Raw genomic sequence first — 18,640 nt, forward strand, 5'->3', positions numbered from 1 at the left:
GTCCCCAGCACCCCAACTACTGACCCTGCAAAGCGGCCTCGGTACCCTCGGCCTTATGGTCCCTCCCAGGATGTGGGGGTCGGGCTTGGACTCTGCCCCACACCCCGGGTCACCTGGGCTGAGCAGCCCTGAAATGTGGTTCTGAGGCTGAATGCTGGATTCAAGCTTTTCTTTCCTTTGAATGCACCGGCATGCGCGTGGCCCGGATATGTCTGGCCCGTGTGAGGCCCCAGGCCGGGTCCCCTTTGCCCATCCCCTCGGGCAGTGACCAGCACCAGGCACACATGCCGAGGGGCTGGCTGCCTCCTCGGCCTGCTGTTGAGGCTGAGATGCCGCCTGCCTGGCACCCCGAGGCATGCAGGAAGCAAAGCTCTGAGGGGGGCTTCACGTGGCGCTTTCCGGCCCGCTGCGCCCTCGGCTGGCTGTTCCCACGTCACCTGGGGTGGCGGCGATGCGTGTCAGTAACGAGCTCACACTAAATGTTCCTGGTCTGCTGCTTCCCTGGAGGGTCCGGGAGCCGAGTGGTCTGTGGCCTGCTTTGCAAGTGATTAACACGGCGCGGGCAGCCGGGAGGAGGAGCCCTCCGCTGGCATCCCATTATTCTATTAGACTTTCGGAGCCTGGATTAAGTGGACATGATTTCTTCCTATGGGCCATTAATTTTGTTTTATTGCCGGTCTGACGGCCATTACCCTTTTTTGCCAATGCATTCCCCCATTAGGTTTGTACAATTAACAAAATATGTGCTGTTAGGGCTTTGATAAGAACAGTGGGATGGAAATCAAGAGGGGGTGCGGGCGCCCCTGAGTTGGGGGTGGAGAGAGGCAAGGCCCAGGGTGGGGTCTCCCGAGCTCAGCCCGGACATGCCCCGGGACCCTCTCTACACCAGGACCCTCTCCACACTGTCCCTGCCCCCCACCACAGCCTCCAGCCAAGAATTCCAGGAGCCCCTCCCTGCCCCCCTACAAGCACCCCTGAGTCCTCAGCGTAGGTGAGTGACACAAGAGCTTTGGGGTGAGCCACTTCTCTGCCGCCTGCAGGCCCGTGCTGGATGGGACGAGCCAGAGGCGGAGCAGCTGCTCCAGGGCCCCCGGCTGTGACCGCCCCGCAGAGGGACAGGAGGGACTTTGCGTCTCAAGGGGACCCCAGGCGGGGGGAGGTGCTGGGTGGAGGCCAGGAGGGGCCACAGCAGGTGTGTCTGACAGGATGTTAGCCAGATTTGGTGTCTGCCCCAGGGGGTGCTGGGGACGTGGCCCTGTGGGGCGCCTGCACAGTGTCAGGTGGGCAGTGGGTGTTCTGGCACCTCCTCTACCTCGGGGAGCCCAGGGGACAGCCTTTGGGCTGGGGACCCCCGAGCGCTCCTCTGCCCTGCCCCAGTGTCTGAGTCAGGAAGCCCCAGGAAACGGGCATCGTGTGGGCAGCACCCGGACCATGGCCGGGAGTCTGGGCCCCCGAGGGAACGGGGTGGGCTCCTCCCGTCCAGCCCTGCCATGCCCGGTGCTCCCCCTCTGCCGCTCCCGTTCAGCTCTGTGCCCCGCCCGTGCCCGCTTTGCCCTATGCTGCTCCCGGGGTCTCCTGCACGGCCGCTAAGACGTTTCCTTTTGTTGACAGGTGAAGTGCGGGCCCGGACTCAGGCCTCCCGTCCTCCATGCTGCTCCCCCGCCGAGGCCCCGCCCACTGTAAGTACCCGGTTTAGCAATTCTGTGGCGGCCTTGTGGTGAGGGGGGGTTCCTCTGGCAGCCCTGAGCCGAGCCAGGGAGACCCTTGGCTGTGAGCGACCGTCGGTGGGTGTCGGGGCACCTGTGGAGTGAGGTCTTCTGGCCGCCAGCACAGCCACCCGTTGTCCCCAGGTCGAATGGGGAAAAGGCCAGCTCTCAGGTGTGGCGAGACCAAGCCGGGCCCCGCCGTCCTGGCTATGGCGGGAGACCGACTCGGCGCCTTCTGGTGGTTTCTGGGGGCCTCGGGGGAGAGGCCAAAGTGTCGGTGGCTTCTGCACAGACGCGAGCCTGTAGCAGGCCACCCGCCACATCCTGTTGTCCTGGCGGTCCCTGGTCCTAAGGCAGAGCAGCACAGATGCGAGTGACTCTGCCCAGCGGAGCAGAAGGAGCTCGCTGAGGACCTGCTTTTCTCAGAGCCCAAGAGGGCAGGCGCACGTGCTCGGACCCGCCACCTTCATCGGCTCCCTGGTTCTCCCGCCGGGCCTCAGCAGCCTACCTATACCCTCCAACGGCCAAGCTGCCTGCCCGCCCCTGCATAAAGCCCTCCCTCCCGCACAGCCCTCCCTCCCCACAGCCCTCTCTGGCAGCTCACATGGAGGCGCCTTAGGACTTGAATCCAGGTCCTCCCACTCAGGCTGGGAGCCCTGGTGGGGAGGGTGGGGGGTTCCCTGTTCCCCCTCCACCTGCTGCTCCCAGCCCCGGCCTGCTGGGCAGAGGTTCTCTGGAAGACGGGGTGCCCTGCGGGCTGCAGAGTTCACCCCTCTTCTGGGGCGCCCAGAGTCTGAAGTGCGAGCGCGGCTTTGATAGTGCGCTGGCTCCCAACCGGTCTGTGGAATTATAAATGATTAACCATCATCAGCGCACATCTTCACCTCTGTGTAAAAATAGATCGACTGTAATGAGTGTTTGAATAAATCATAAGAATGGCCGCCCCGCGCTCGCCTGACATCCTGCCGCCACTGCCCGGTGAGCAAGCCGGGCGCCGGCTGGACGCCTAATCGCCGCAGGCCAGGGCCACGGTTCCCGGGGCTCCCCGGGTGCCCCCACAGTTCCAGGAAAGCCCCCGAGGAGAGAGCGCGTGGCCTTGAGAGTGGGCGAGAATCCCCCACCCGGAAGTAGGGTCCAGGGTGAAAGGAGCATGGTCGGGGCGGGGGGCCCTGCCGGGAAGGCCAGTGGGGGCAGCAGTGAGGAGGGAGCGCGCAGGGGCTGCCGGCGTCCAGGGTGCTGTAGGCAGAGCTCGTCCTGTTCTCGGGGCCTGGGGTCTCGGGCCCTGGGGACTTGAGTTGCCTGAAGGATCATTCATGTGGAATTCAGCTGCTGGCCAAGACTTGGCCTGTCCCACCCCAGCCCCCGGTCAAAAACGTGTGTCCAGGGACCCTGCCCACGGCCACGTCCATGGGCGAGCAGCCGCCAGTGTCTCGGGACCTGCTCAGGGCCCTCTTGGGGGCAATTTGCTGCTGACCAGGTATGTGCTGGGGGCTTCACCCAGCCTCGCCCCACCCTCTAGCGTGGCGGCAGGACGATAAGTTAGGGTGGGGGTGTCGGAGAGACCCCAGGAGCCAGGTGGAAGCCACATCACCAGAGCCTCATTTCTTCCATGTGCTCCTGCCGGGGGTCGCTGCAGAAACCCGCCCAGATTTTGGGAGAGGAACAGGAACACCCGCCTCCCCCCCCACACACACATGGAAAGGAGAGCTCAGGGCCTGGATGGACGTGGAAGGGTGCTGGTCAAGCATGGCACAGAGTGGCCTTGGCATCCCAGGGAGACTGAAGGGGCAGTGGGGACCCTGCCGCCTAGCCTCTCCCAGGGCTTGGACACCCCGGGGAAGGCCGTGGCTGGAGGGTCAGCATGCGCTGTCCAAGGCCTCACCAGAGTCCATCTCAGCTCATGGAGACCCTGCTTGAAGCCCAGAGGTGAGGGGCCAGGGTTGAGAGTGGACTTGGTTCTTTGAGCTGTGATTGCCATCCCCTCGGCCACCCGCCCCCCATCCCCCGGCCTGCAGCCCCTCTTCCTGCCTTCCTGGCCTGATAACAGTGTGGCCTGTGCCCTGTCTTCTTCGCTAGTCTCTGTTAGAATGCAGCTGGATTCTGCAGGAACCTGGACATCCTTTGCTGCAACTCAAGGGAGTTAGTAGAACCCAAACCCCCAAAGCGTGGAAGCAGCCAGTTTCTGGGGAGATGTGGGCTGGCCAGCGGGGGCCACAGGGTCACGGGCTGAGTGGGCCTGGAGGGAAGTCTCTCCCCGAGCTCGTGCTCCCGGCCCCTGGGCTGCTGTGAGCCATGCTTTTCTCGCCTGCAGGAAAGACAGAGCTGAGGTCCTGGGAAGGAACCCCCTAGAAGGGACCAGTCTCCAAGCGCAGCAAACCTGTTCTCTCTTCTCCACCTGCCACGCGGGGCCCCAAGAACCCAGGCCACCCTCTGGCAGAATGGGAAAATCTGTTGGTGACATCCCTAATGCCCCTAATGCCCCTGGGTGCTCAGACGCTTGATTTGCAGAAAGGCTTGGGGGGTGGTGGTGGGACGCTTGCTGAACCCAGGCAGGAAGGGAAACCCGCTTGACCACTGGACCTCACTCCATCTGCACAAGCCCCTGGGTGCCCCCCCACGCTCCTGTGCTCCAGTGGTGTGAAATCCGGGCCACTGACCCAGTTTCTCTGGGGCCCATGAAGGACATCGATGCCGGCAAGCAGGCCCTGGATGCTCACCTTGGATGATCAAGGTGAGCATCCAGGGTGATGTCTGAGTTGTGGCTGGATGCCAGTCCCAGGCCTGGTCCTCGTGTCTCTGCTCTCTAAGGGGAAGGCACGCTCCCAGCCCAGCAGTGCCTCCTAGGAGGGGCCCGGCCTCCCCCTCTCCCGGGAAACCTATAGGAAGTGGCACGGAAAGGGAGAAGATCCCTCCTGGAGCTCCCAACAGGAGCAGTCAAGACTCTTGCCTTTAATTGTGCACCCCCCCCCCCAGTTCCCTCATAAACTATTGATATTTTAATACTACACATTAGCATCTTGCCCTTTGACAAATGAATATTGAATGAGCAATCTAGAGGCCGAGGGAAGCCAGGTAGAGGGCTTCGGGGAAGCCCAGCCCAGGAGGCCTTGTCCGAGGGGGTCAGGCCTTCCCAGACCCCAGACCTCCTGCGTACCTGCAGTCCCTGGGGAGCCCTGCCCGGAGCTACAGGGTCCGGCATGGTTTCTACCCTGGGGCTGGAGGACTTGACCGGCTCAGCTCATTGATGAGCTGTTCGCCTCTGTCGCACAGCTCAGGGCCGGGTGGCTGGCGTCTTCCTCCTGCGTCCTGCCTGCAGATAGCAGCTGGACTGGACGTGGGCCTCAGGGTCGCCTCGGCACATTCCAGCTCTCCTTCCCTGCAGTCGGCCCTGCTGGGGCGGGGCATGTCAAGGTTCCGCAGACGGAATTCCCAGCGTACGGCAGTGACAGCTCCAGCTGCCCGCCTCGCCTGGCCTGGCCGGGGTCCTCGGCCGCGCCTGACCACTACGACGATGACAGGGGTGCTTTGCTGGTCCAGCTTAATTGGTGTGATTTAACGTCGTTTCTGGCAGATTCAGATTTATACGGCCTCCCGAGCTGCAAATCTGCTTTCTAAATGTAGAATTTTTTTGTGGAGTGGTAAAAAATAATGGCCGTTCTGTGATTCCTGCTTTCCCGAGCTAGGAGATTGCAATTTACATTATGCAAATAGACGTTATGCAATCAAGGCCCTCGAGCAGGAATCTGGCGGCTGAGAGGCCGCTGATGAGAGTGGGCCTGAGGGGGGCTGGGGGCAGGGGGGAAGGGGAGAGCCTTGGGGGCCGGGTGGGGGGGGAGTGGGCAGAGTCTGTGCCCTGGGCCCGAGTAGGTCGAGAGGGGCCTGCCCAGAGATGAACGCATCTGGGAGCTGCCAGGGACTCCCGCAATTAATGGCTTTGTTTAATCATACCCCCTGTCCAGAGCAGTATTGTCTTACGGATAATTTCGTTTGCCTAACGAGATTTTGCTAATTAAATCTCCTTTCAGTTGGTGTGACTCTGCCCTGCAGGAGAGGGGGCTGTTTGGAATCTTCTTCCAGAGTCTTTCTGGAGAGGAGCTGGGAAGGAGGGGAGAGGGGTGAGGGGGGTGGACGGTCCTGCTGTGAGCAGACGTGCCCGCCCCTCCTTGCAAGGGCTCCCTGAAAGTGAGGACGTCATAAATCTGGGCCCTTCCCTTCCCTTCCTCCGGCCACCCCCACCGGCCACCCCCACGGTGATCTGTCCTTCAGTTCTCAGCGCCCCCCGCCCCGCCTCACCCCTGCTCTGGGCTGAGGGTTTGCAGGCGCAGGCGCGGCTGCCCTGGCTCACTGTGGAGGTGCCGGCGGTGATGGGGACGGCGATGGCAATTTGCCTTTGCTCTGAGCCAGCCAGGCTGCCTGGCTCTTCAGCGAGGGGAATTGGCTCCAGCTCCGGTCATTTCTCCTGGGGTTACGGCGTGACCCGGAGGGCCGGCCGGTCAGGGAGGGTCCCGTGTCCCGTGGGCCCCGACGGCAGCGGGTCGCCCCCCGGCTCCTTATCCCACTGCATCTCCTTCCTCCCTGTCTCCCACAGCATCTCCTTTGCTCGCTCAACACCTCGCAGACCCGTTGCAAGTTGGAAATCTCTAAAGTCCTCTGGGGGTGGGGGGGAGCAGTAGCGTTTGCATGCAGCCGACCCTGACTCGATCCCTGGCACCCCGGGCAGTCTCCCCAGCACTGCCAGGAGCAGCCCCTGAGCGTGGAGTCAGCCCTGAGCACCACCGAGTGTGGCCCAGAAACCAAAAATAAAAGTGCCTCGACCGCCCCGAGCCTCCCGGACAGCGGGACCCGTGCTCACTCGCAGTGCTCCCAGGAACCTCAGCTGGGCTGATGTCAGGGCCACCCTCCAGAGATAGCACCCCTCGCCCCCACACACACTTGGACCAGCCGTGAAAAGAGCAAAACCCCAAACTTGAGGCTGTTGCTTTGTGACACGTGTTTACATGATTGGGAAATTGTATGTCACACAGTCTTGGGGGGAGCATGTGTGGGTCCCCAGATTTGCTGGCCGCCCCCAAATCCTCACTGAGACCCCTCTGTGCCCTGGGGTTGGATCTCGCCATGCCTAAAGTGTCCTTGGCCTGGAGAGGCATGGGTGCTCCCAGCTCCCACCCTGAGGGCCACAGCCCCCCCGCCTTTGTGCTCAGCTGTGCCCCTTTCTCTGTCCTGCCTGTCACCCCCAAACCTCTAGCCGCTCTTGCCTGTTGCCCGTATTAAGGTCTTGGTCAGGGCGCCCACCGCAGGCCCTTCAGGTGGGCCGAGTGCTGAGGGAGGTGCTGGGTGGGGTGGGCTGCAGGTGGGAGCTCTGCTGGGGGGCGGTTCTGGTGAGATTCTGCGTTACCCCCCCTCCCCTGCCGGCTGAGACCGCAGCGCCACCCGGCCGGGTCCTGTGGTAGGGGTCATTTCTGCAGAAGGCATGCCAGCGTCTGTCCTCACAGAGCAGAGGGCACGGGGTATGCCCTGGCCTGGACCACTGGCCAGCCACTAGGTCTGCTGTACGTGGGCGAGCCCTCCACCCCCAATTCCTCCCCACCCCATCCTTCATCTCCACCCACACCCGCCCCCCTGCCCACGGTGCCCAGGGCGTAAGCACGCGGACGCGAGTGAGGCCCCGCTCTGATATTTACTTGGCGGGCACCCTGCGATTTCATTTCCTTGCACGGAGCGCTAGAATGTGGAATGACCTCCTCCGTCTTCCCCGGTGGCTGCCTGGTGAGGGACTGCGAGAGGGCGGGGGACGTGGCTGATCCACGGCTGAAGCTCTCTCCAAGAAGAGGTTATTATTATAATGGCGATTAGGCTTGAAGTGATCGCCGTGTTTGAAAACGGGGGAGTGTGTTTTCAGGGACATAAAACCATCCCGACCCGCCACAGCTCGCTCAGCGCCGGAGCCGACGCCCGCTTGGGCAACCCCCGGGCCCTTCAAAGGCTGGGGCCGGCAGGGGCCGGCAGGGGCCGGCAGGGCCGACAGGCTGCAGTGGCCTGTCCCGCTCGGGCCTTTGTGCCCATTAGCATGGCACACTTGCGTCCCTCTGTCTGGAGCGCCTTTCCCCTCTGAGTGGCTGCATGTGGACCCTGGCTTGCTCCCTGGGGACGGGGGTGGTGGAGGGGGCTGCGTTCCTGCCCGTGTCCCTGAGCCACTCTGGTCACAGCGAGCACTGCTCCATGGGTGTCTCTGGTCTCCATAGCAGAAGGGCTGTGAAAGGTAAAGGGACAGGATTTAGGGGGAGGTTGGGGCTTTGGGGGCCACACCTGGCCACAGGCACTCAGGACTGACTCCTGGCTCTGTGCACAGGGATCACTCCTGGGCGGGCTCAGGGGACCCTGTGGGGTGCCAGGACTGAACCTGAGTCGGCCGTGTGCGGGTACTATGGCTCCGGCCACAGTGCTCTATTTCTGAGACGTGTCCCACCTGGCCCCGGCCTGACTGTGCTCCCCCTTACTCATCCCCTCCGGGCGGCCACTGGGGGTCCAGGTTGGAGCTTCGTCTGGAGGACGAGGGTGGGGTGCCCTGTGTTGCTGGCCCCTGCAGGGAAGCAGGTGTGCCTCTGCCCTCCCAGCCCTTCCAGGGTGGCCTCTGGGTGGAGTTGGCTCCAGCTGGTGGGACTCTGCGGGAGCCCCCCCAGGCCCACCCACTCACGGGCCTGCCTCCCCCCCCCCGTGCGAGCAGCGGCTCCCCTCGCCCTCCCACCCCCAGTGGCTCTCCTGAAGCCCCTGGCAGCCGCGGCACTGCGCCGGGGGCTGGGAGGTTTTCATTACCGAATGCACTGAACCTATTTGCGAGTGTTTTGCAAGTGTTTAATCCAAGGTGTTCCCTCAATTAAATTAGTGCAAACATCTGTGTCCCACATCCGCCTGCATTTACATTCCGTGCCATTTGTTACCGCGGGAAACTGGAAGGTGGCTCCAGAATACTTAGGGCCGAGTCAGGCTCGGGGTGGGAGTCGGGGGTGCCTGGGGAGAACCCCGCAGGGAGAAGCATCCGGCCCAGGGCTGCCCCGGCTTGTTGGGAGTGTGGTGGGCTTCAGTCGCTGCCTCGACCCCTGCTGGGCCTCCACCTGTGGAGGCAGGTTCACTGCCACTGCCTCATCACCTCAAACCCAGACCAAGTCACAGAAAGTGCATCAGAGTCAAAGTCATAGTCACGTGACCACCTGGACTCTCGGGGAGCACTTCCTGCAGGGAGCTGGGTGCTGGGAGGAGGGTGCCGGGAGGAGGAGGACGGTGCTGGGGGGAAGAAGAAGGTGCTGGGAGGACAGTGCTGGGAGGAGGGTGCTGGGAGGCACCCTTGTGGTGGGAGCCGGCTCCCTGTGGGCTGGGCTGGGGGTCCCTGGAACTGCCCTGTGGGTCTCCCGGATGCTGGAGAAGGCCCTGAAGGATAGTCTCTCTCTCCCTCCCTCGGTTCCATCTGCCCCTCCCCCATGCCGCTGCACCCTTCTGTGCCCCTGGGCTGTGATGGGGGCTCAGACTGACCTTAGTGGGCTTTTGGGGCAGGGGTGGGGACTCGGGTGAGCTGGAGGCCGAGTGACGCCAAAGGGCCTCAGTGCCTGGTTCCTCCGGCCGAGGGGGCCCAGCCCGGGGCCAGGGCTCTGGCCAGGGGCCTGGACAGGAACCAGCACGCTCAGCCCCTGATGGGGGCGGGGGAGCCTGTCGGCCTGGGAGGTCACAGGGGTTTTGTCAGCCGCCTGCTGGCTCTCCAGGTGCCAAATGCCTGTCAAGGCTCCAGCAAGGGCCAGGGGAGTGCAGCGCCACTGTGGACTCCCCTGCCAGAGTCCTTTGAAGCTGCCCAGCAGAGACCCTTCCAGTCCACCAGGACTCTGCTGCTCCTCTCACACTCTGGGTGGGGCCCCACCTGGGGAGGGGGGTGGGCTGGCCCTGCACCCCACTGCTGTCCCTGTCTCCCTTCCCCTGCATCCCTGCTGCCCACTTCCTCCCTGTGCCCACTTCCTCCCTGTGCCAATTCCTCCCTGTGTCCTCTTCCTCCTCCCCAAGCCCCACTTCCTCCCTGTGCCCACTTCCTCCCTGTGTCCACTTCCTCCTCCCCAAGCCCCACTTCCTCCCTGGCCCACTTCCTCCCTGTGCCCACTTCCTCCTCTTCAAGCCCCACTTCCTCCCTGTGCCAATTCCTCCCTGTGTCTACTTCCTCCTCCCCAAGCCTCACTTCCTCCCTGTGCCCACTTCTTCCCTGTGTCCACTTCCTCCTCCCTGTGCCCACTTCCTTCTGTGCCAATTGCTCCCTGTGTCCACTTCTCCTCCCCAAGCCCCACTTCCTCCCTGTGCCCACTTCCTCCCTGTGCCCACTTCCTCCTCCCCAAGCCCCACTTTCTCCCTGGCCCACTTCCTCCCTGTGCCCACTTCCTCCCCATGCCTACCTTCACCTCAAGCCCTACTTCCTCCCAAGCCCTATTTCCTCCCATGCCCACTTCTTCCCTGTGCCCATTCCTCCTTGTGCCCACTTCCTCCTTCCCAAGCCCCACTTCCTCCCTGTGCCCACTGTCTCCCTGTGCCAATTGCTCCCTGTGTCCACTTCCTCCTCCCTGTGCCCACTTCCTCCCTGTGTCCACTTCCTCCTCCCCAAGCCCCACTTCCTCTCTGTGCCCACTTCCTCCCTGTGCCCACTTCCTCCTCCCCAAGCCCCACTTCCTTCCTGTGCCCACTTCCTCCCCATGCCTACCTTCACCTCAAGCCCTGCTTCTTCCCAAGCCCTATTTCCTCCCATGCCCACTTCCTTCCTGTGCCAATTCCTCCCTGTGTCCACTTCCTCCTCCCCATACCCAATTCCTCCCATGCCCACTTTTTCACCATGCCCACTTCTCCCCGTGCCCACTTCCTATCTTAGCGTGCCCCCCTGCCACACACACACCTGCTAAGGAGAATGACCATCTCATCAGACAGGACCGTTGGGAAATGAAAGGAAGTCATGCTCAGGCTTGGCTCAGCGTGGCCCAATTACCCGCCTTTTCCAGGTGTCCTGTCTACACCCGGCTTGGACCCTGGGCTGGAAGTGGAGGGTGCTGGGTGGATGGCAGCAGGGCCTCCCTCCCTTGCTCTTCCTCTTCCCCTTTCTGTTCCCTGCCCTACCCTCCCTCTCTCATCCTTGAGCAAATGCGTTTCAGTAGGGGCCCGCCAGGGCGGGTGGGAATGACGGTGCGTGAGCGCTGTGCGCCGCCACATGTGGACAACTCTGGCCGCTGCTGGGGGTCCGGGGAGCATCCCGGCCTCTGCTCATTCCTGCTCTCTTGGCGTTTGCTTCACCCAACCAGCTGCCTCTGCCAGTGAGATTCAAAGTGTCTGTTCCCCCGTTTTGCTGCCTGTGTCTTTTCTGGGAGGACCAGAGAGGGTCAGTGTGTGTGTGATGAGGGGGACAGAGCCTCTTCCAGTGGCCGTGTCTCACCGTCCTTGAGCTGTGACCTTCCTAGCCGTGTTCAAAGTGCAGCCCCCGCCCCGCAAAACAGCACGTCACCCCCAGCCCAAGCCCCCCACCCAGTGCTGCTTGGATGCGAGCGCTCTGCTCTGTCATTTGCAGCCGCGCCGCCTCCCCTGCCTTGGCCTCAGGGTGGGGGCCCGCGGGCTGGAGCCATGCCTCGGGGAGAATCAGCCCCTTCATGCTCAGCCCGGGTCTCTGCCAAGGGCCGGTCCTGAAAAGTCTCTCTTCCTCTGCCAAAGCTGCCCAGCCCCATCCCTGCCCCCGTCCCTCCCCCCCACACACACTTCTTAGGTCCTGGGAAAGGGGGTGGAACATTGATTTCTGGGTGTCCTGGGCCGATTCTCTGTGGCCCTCATGTTTGTCCTTTCCCACAAATATGCGTGGCCCCCACCTACACTCCCGACCCTAGCGTGCAGCTTGGCCAGTGACCCCCCGTGTCTGTGCTCCCCTCCCACGCTTCTCACGGATCCTGCGGCACATCCGCCACAGCTCCTGGAAGCTGGAGGCAGAGCCCAGCCCAGAAGCCAGGGCTGGGATTCCACTCCTCGTGTGTCTCGTGCTGGTGCTCCAGGTCCCTGTGGGCCCGAGGCGCCAAAGGCTCTGGGAGAACGCAGTGAGCAGGGCAGCCCCCTGGGCTGGGAGAAGGGGGAGTGGACAGCCTGACGGACACGGAGCTGCTAAAGCTCTTCCGTGTAGGCTTCTGAATGTGCTCCTCAAGGTGCCTCAGGGCAACTTGGAAATGCATGCACACACATACTTGCACACACGCATACACATACTTACACACATGCATACCCATGCATAAGGGTGCAAACATGCCCACAGTACACCTTCACAATACATGTGCACATACACCGGAATGCACACACACATGAATACGCATGTGCATACGTGCACACTCCCCTTTCTGTGTTGAGATTAGGGGTGTCTTCTCAGGCTGGCTGTTTGGACACTCATGTCCTCTGAGGGCCGCGGGTGGAGGCCATGGGTCCCCTGGGTGACAGATGCCCCTTCCTGCCCGGAGTCTGGGCGCAGGCCTGGCTGCAGGTTCTGCTCCAAGCCGTGCAGATGCTGCCCCCCACCCCCACCCTCAGGGGCTGCATTTTGCCAGTGCTGGGAGAATGAGGCGAGACTCATTCACCTGAGTAGACTGAGGCCACCGGAGCATGTTCCCGCTTTGACACTACTCCAGTTGCTCTTCCGCCGTCCCTTCCCGGGCCTCGGGGTGTCTTTCACTACTCGCAGGGTGGGGCCGACACAAACCCAGTCCCTCACCAGAAGAGACTTAGGGGCCTTTTTCTTCAAATGCGACTGACCCCTGAGCCCCACCCAGGCAATGTTCCAGACGAACCTGCCTTCCCCACGACACTGGGCGTGCGGGATCCGGGACCCGGGGCCTGTCCTGTCCCCTGTGCCCAGCTCCAGGCAGTGCCTGCTGTGCAGCCACGGTGATGGCGGGGGGGCCCCAAGCTGTACTGGACTCATAGGGGGTGCAGCTGGAGCCCGAGGAGGCTGCCTGAGGCCCATCTCTCGGAGGGCACGTGGACAAGGCCCAAGCGCAGGCTCCCGGCTGACCTTCTAGACTCCCGTGGACATTTCCGAAACAAAAGAAGGGCCCGTGGGGCCGGTCAGCCAGGAGAGAAGCTGAGGGAAGACACAAATAGGGGTGGCGCCTTCCTTCTCTTGGCGTCCCCGAATCAGCCCTTGGACCCTTCCCTCCCGCCTGCCTCCTCGGTCCAGGGGAGGGCCGGGAGCGAGGCCTCCTTCCCCAGCAGACGGACATCTGGGTGGCTGCTCCTCTCGGCCTCCTCCCAGCCCGGGGTGCCCAGCCACAGTCCACTCTGATCCCCGGCGGGCCCTGGGCGGTGAGTGTCCCTCCGCCCTCCGCCCGGAACTGGGCCGCATGTGACTCACGTCTCTTCCTGTGCGAGCTGAGCGCTTGCCACCCTGCTGTCTGTTTTTCCTTGCTAAGGTTCAGTTCTAATTATGTTGATTTTCTTCATCCCACCCCCTCCTGGAAGCTTATTAGGTTGAATATTTTTATTTATTATCATTTCGCCCAACTCCTGCCAGCATTTCCAATTACTCTCCCCGCTTCCTTGTAATTGTCTTTCTGTAATGGCTCTGAAACAATTGCGCTAAATGAGGTGTCTCCTGCAAGATGAGAGTCTCACTTCATTAAAGGCTAATGTATTCTCAGCTCCAGCTCTGTGGGGCTAGCTTGGAAGGAAGACATTTAAACAGCTTCTTTTATTTTATAGGGAGCAACTTTTCAGCGGCGGAGATGTCTGTGGGGTATATATGGATGTGCGTGCGTCGCCTGATTTTAATTTAAAGAAAGTTTATGAAATAGGGTGCGTCTCCTTGATGAAGCTGCCTTCCCAGGTAGCCCAGACCCCCGCCGATGGGGCGCAGGGCCCCAGAGCCGGCTGGATAGGGGCGCTGGGCTCAGTGGCCTCCCCACGGCTCTGCCAACCCCCTGCTTCCTCTCCCGCCTGCTGCCTCAGCGCCGACTCCCCCCGCTCCTCCGCGCTTCTCTGCCTCCAGCGTGATGTGCCCGGCTTCACTGCACCGGCGACCTCCTGTTCTCTGCTCCCAGGCAGTTCTGAGAAGCTCACCTTGGGGGCAGGGGTGGGGGGATTGTTCATTCACTCATTCACTCATTCACTCATTCATTCATTCCTTCCCGGCTTGCTTGTTCATTTGTTATTCACTCCCTTGACGAGGAGCACCCCCCCCCCCCGCCCCCTGCTATGCTCAGGCATGATTCAGGGTGGAAGTAGGCCGGCTGGGGGCGCAGAGCCGAACTACAGGGAAGCAGACGCGCGGAGCCGCCGGGAAATGCTGCCGTCAGCCTCGGGAAGCTCCAGGAGCACCGCCCAGGAGACGCTCCAGGGTCCACGGGACCAGGCTGGGCGGTCATGGGCCGGACACGGGAGTGGGGGGCTGCTCCCCGGGCCAGGGAAGCTCAGTCACGGACGGCCAGACTGCCCACCAGGCCAGAGGGGCGTGAGGGGGCTCAGCATGGAGGCTGGTGCGAGGACAGAGAGGCTCCAGCCCCCCCCCACCAACTGGCTTTTGGAAAGACGGTTTCTCTGTCGGGGGCTGGGGGTGAAGACGTGCCCTGAAGGAGGGCGGGCGGCCAGTGGCTTTCTGTCCCAGCCCTGTGGTGTCACCAGCCCCCATGCCTCCCAACAGGGCCTGGGGGACCCCCTGGAAGTCCCCTAAGTACCTGCACACGTGTGCCCTGAGCTGAGCTGTGCCCTGGCCGCTCTGCCCCCATGGTGGACCCTGGCTTCGTGCCCAAACAGCACCACCAGCCTCGACCTCCAGCCAGGAGTGTGTCTGAGGGTGCATGTGCATGTCACGAGGAGTGGAGTGTCCAAAGACGCTTGTGCGTATCAAGGGGAGGAGCGTGTCTGAGGGCGTGTGTGCATGTCACGAGGAGGGGAGTGTCCAAGGGCGCCTGTGCGTGTCAGGGAAGGAGGAGTGTGTCCAAGGACGCTTGTGCCTGCCTGAGGGTGTGTGTGCTGGGGAAGGGACATGTCTGAGAGTGCACGTGCATGTCGAGAGGGGAAGTATGTCCAGGGGCATGCGTGTGTCCAAAGGTGCGTGTGCATGGGGGAGGAGAGCATGTTCGAGGGCATGTGCGTGTCTGGGGGAGTGTGTGGTGGGGAGGAGCATGTCTGAAATCACGTGTGTGTGCAAGGGCGTGTGTGCATTTTGGGGGGTGGGGAGGAACGTGTGTGAGGGTCCTTGTGCATGTCGTGGGGGAGGAACAAGGGCATGTGTGCGTGTCAGGTGGACGTGAGGGCCGGGCGCTCTGTGTAGTAGCCAATCAGGTACACGCAAGTGTTCAAGGCCTCAAAGGTGTTTTCAGGGTCCCTTGGAAGTGTGGGGACCCATAGCCAGGAGAGGCTCAGCAGGGCCCACCCCCCCCACACACACACAACCCTCCATTTCCTGCTTTCTCCACTGCTCTTCCCTCCCCCGTCGGAACTCATTCACCACTCATTCACTTACTCAGTCATTTAGGCTTAGTCATTCACTCAGTCCTTTACCCATTCACTCATTCAGTCATTCACTCACTCATCCATTCACTCAGTCATTTACTCAGTCATTCACTTATTCAGTCACTCAGTCACTCATTCATTCACACATTTACTCACTGACTCACTTATTCACTCACTCTCGAATTCACTCTTTTATTCATCCAATCATTCATTCTTTCACTCTCATTCACTCACTCAGCCATTCACTCACTTCTTCATTTATTCAGTCACTCACTCATTCATTACTCAGTCACTTCTTTTCTCTTTTTTTTTTCAGTCACTTATTTTCTCTTGTCCTCCCAGACCCCGTGCACACGCCACTGAAGCCTGGACAGAGCCAGAGCCCCCACCCCCCGTCTCTGACAGCAGCTGCCTGCTGCTGATTTGGGGGCATCTGTCCCCTCAGCTCTGTGTGGGTCTCCTTAGGCGCCTCTTTGTGCACTTTCCTCCTCTCCTGGGGTCTGCACAGGTCTCCCCCAGAACAGGTTTTCCCTATAAATAAGTGCCATTGGGCCACCCGATACTGGGGGTCTAGAGGTCAGCTGGGGCGCTGGCCCGTCTGTCCATCTCGAGGTACTCACTGCCAGGCTGGGCCTGCCTCCCCGGTTGGGGCAGGAATCAGAGCACCCCTGCCCTGCGGCTTGCGGAGCGTAGGAGGGGCCCCTCTGGCATCTCCTGCCTCCCTCCCCCTCGTCACTTGAGCCCGTGAAAGTCCCCCTCCCGCCCTCCTGCCAGCTGCCCTTCCTCTCTGGAGTAGGGGGACCACCTCCCCGAGCTGTCTCCTCACCACCCGAGTCTAGGCGTGATGGGTGGGTCGGACCTGTGCTTCTAACTCCGCTGGTGCTCTGGGGGCCCCAGGGTCTGGGCCCGGGACTGATGCCCCCAGCCTTCATGGAATTTCTACTTTAGGGGAGGGAACGGGGTGACAAGTGGCTGTGAGGAAACCAGATGTTTTCAGAGGGAGATCAGGGGTGAGGACAGAGGGTGACAGGCTAGGGTGCAGCTGCAGGGTGGGTGCAGGTGCTGGGGAGGTGGGTCGGAGGGGGTGTAGGAGGTGGGTCGGGGGGCAACCGTGGAAATGGCCCTGACCTGAGCAGTTTCACTGCTCTGCTGCTCCCACCTCTGAGACTGCTGGGCAGGGCACCAGTTCCCCCGCAGAGACCCTTCCCCTCCCCACCACCTTTGTCCCCGGGGGATCTGCACCAAGAGCAAAGGGGACCCAGAGAGAAGGGGACGGCTCCTGGGTGCTCCTGGGGCCTGAGTACCCGGCTCAGAAGAGGGGTGCTTGCCTGCCTGGGGAGGGAAGGAGGAGCCTCCAGACTGATCCCACACTGCAGGGGTGAAGCCAAGTCTGCAAACAAGACCACCCCCCACCCCAGGGTGGCGGGGAGCAGCTCCCCACTGCCCTGTCGCTGGCACCTTGTCCAGGCCCAGCCTCTGGGCCTATGTCCCCTGCCGCCGGTCAGCCCTGGGGTGGTTGGCCCTGGGATGGGCCCTGGCACCCCGTTCCCAAGGGGCTGGGGTTTCCTGCACCAGCTCCCCATTAGGGACCTGCAGGACCCCACGGTGCTTGGGAACTGCACTTCACCCACCACCTCCCGGCCCCTTGGCAGAGAAGAGAGCCCGGGGTGCACACTTGTCCACTGGGCAGTCTCGGGCTGGACTCGCCTCCAGAAGCCACCCCACATCCTGACTGACGTTAGCCTCAAAGCCCAGGGCCTTCTTTGTTTTTTTCCTTTTTTTCTTCTTTTTGGGTCACACCTGGCGATGCACAGGGGTTACTCCTGCCTCTGCACTCAGGAATTACCCCTGGGGTGCTCGGGGGACCATATGGGATGCTGGGAATCGAACCCAGGTTGGCCGCGTGCAAGGCAAACGCCCTACCTGCCATGCTATCGCTCCAGCCCCCAGCCCTTTTTTTTTTTTAAATTGAATCACCATGAAAAAAGTTACAAAGCTTTCAGGTTTAAGTCTCTGTCATACAATGACCGAACACCCATCCCTTCATCAGTGCACATGTCCCACTACCAAGAACCCCAGTATACCCCCATCCCACCCTCCACCCCGCCTGTGTGGCTGATGATTTTCACTTTACTCTCTCTGTACTTTGATTACATTCACTATTTCAGCAGAAAACTCACTATTATTTGGAATTTTCCCCCAACAATCAGACCTGCTGAAAAGTCATCATTTGATAATTTGTTTTCCATTGCTGAGAATAAAGAGCATATGAGTTCTCGCGGCTGCTTTCATGTGAAAGCGACCGCGTGGTTTTGTATTTCTGGTATTTTAGTAATTAAGTCCAGAGAAATTTCTGCCAGAAGTCACGTCACTGCAAGCTCATACCTCTGTTTAGTGGGCTCTAAAAGATGGCGGTCGCCACGCGGCCACCGAAAGGAAAGGCCAAGAGAGAAAAACCTTTCCCCTCCCGGGGCGGCATGGGGCCGGTAGCTTAGTTCACAGTCTAGAGGCATTTCTGCAAGAAGCCGCTGGGTGCCGAAAGTAGTTAGAGGGCCTCCAGGAGCGTGGTTGTTCAGGAGTGGAGCAGCTGTTCGTGTGGGGCCGCTTGGGGTCTTATCTGTGCGGGAAGAGGCACCGGTACCGCCCCGCCCGGGGCCTTCTTCTCTAACTTCGCGCCCCACGCCCCGAGTACCAGCTGGGCCCATGGAAGCAAACCCAGGAGCTGCAGAGACGCCCTTGGCCAAGAGGTCCTCACTGTTGGGGGCTGGCTCAGAGTCCACCCAACAGTGCCCAATCCACGCCCACCCAGCAGGCCTTGTCAGCTCACCCTGTGCCAGGTCCCCAGAGCCCTGCTTTGGTCCTTCCATCCCCAGCGGGGACCGCCCCCATCAGCCTCTCCCCACGCTTTGTCCCAGGGTGCCGCTCCCACAGAGCTTAGGCGGGACCCTGCCCCCGGGGGTGGGCAAAGGAGCTGGCCGGCGCCTCAGAGCCTTCCCCGGGCGGGCAGAGTGTCGGAATTGCACGATAATTAAGTTGCATTTCTGTGCATTGTTTACTGTTGCTCTCAACCAATCACGAGTCCGTAGGGGCTAATCTGCGTCGCCTCCCCCCACCCCCTCTTTGCTGTGCCTGTTTGTACCACATTCTTCATTATGCTTCAGTTACAATTTTAATTTTACTATTATTAAATCTTCCCCAAAGCTGTATTATTCTGCGCCTCTGAGCTGAAATTCCTGATTTGGGGACTGTTTGCATCTGGGCCTCTTCACAAATGATTGTTCTTGTTTACAAAGGAACATCCATTAGCACTCCGTGCTGGCAGGGCCCTGGCTCATTTCCCCTCCGCCCTGGGCGTTCACCTCGCCCGCTGCTCGGGAGGCTGCACTGGCCGGCGAGGTTGTCCCGGCCACCACCAGTGAGCCGAGTGCACGGGGCTGGAT

General features: G+C 61.5%; 1 protein-coding gene across 10 annotated transcripts in view; it reads left to right on the top strand.

Moving 5' to 3' along the window:
* Window positions 1-18,640, top strand: part of PKNOX2 (PBX/knotted 1 homeobox 2) — a 179,195-nt gene that overhangs the window by 71,052 nt on the left and 89,503 nt on the right. For all 10 annotated transcript variants that reach the window (XM_055134024.1, XM_055134027.1, XM_055134026.1 and 7 more), the window contains one exon: window positions 1,612-1,679. Coding sequence is in view for 3 of the 10 variants with exons in the window: in XM_055134027.1 (XP_054990002.1) it covers window positions 1,649-1,679 (31 nt within the window). In the remaining 7 variants the exon portion in view is untranslated. The remainder of the gene's footprint in view (window positions 1-1,611; window positions 1,680-18,640) is intronic.

Source organism: Sorex araneus, chromosome 3 (genome assembly GCF_027595985.1).
Source record: "Sorex araneus isolate mSorAra2 chromosome 3, mSorAra2.pri, whole genome shotgun sequence".
Classification (NCBI taxonomy): domain Eukaryota; kingdom Metazoa; phylum Chordata; class Mammalia; order Eulipotyphla; family Soricidae; genus Sorex; species Sorex araneus.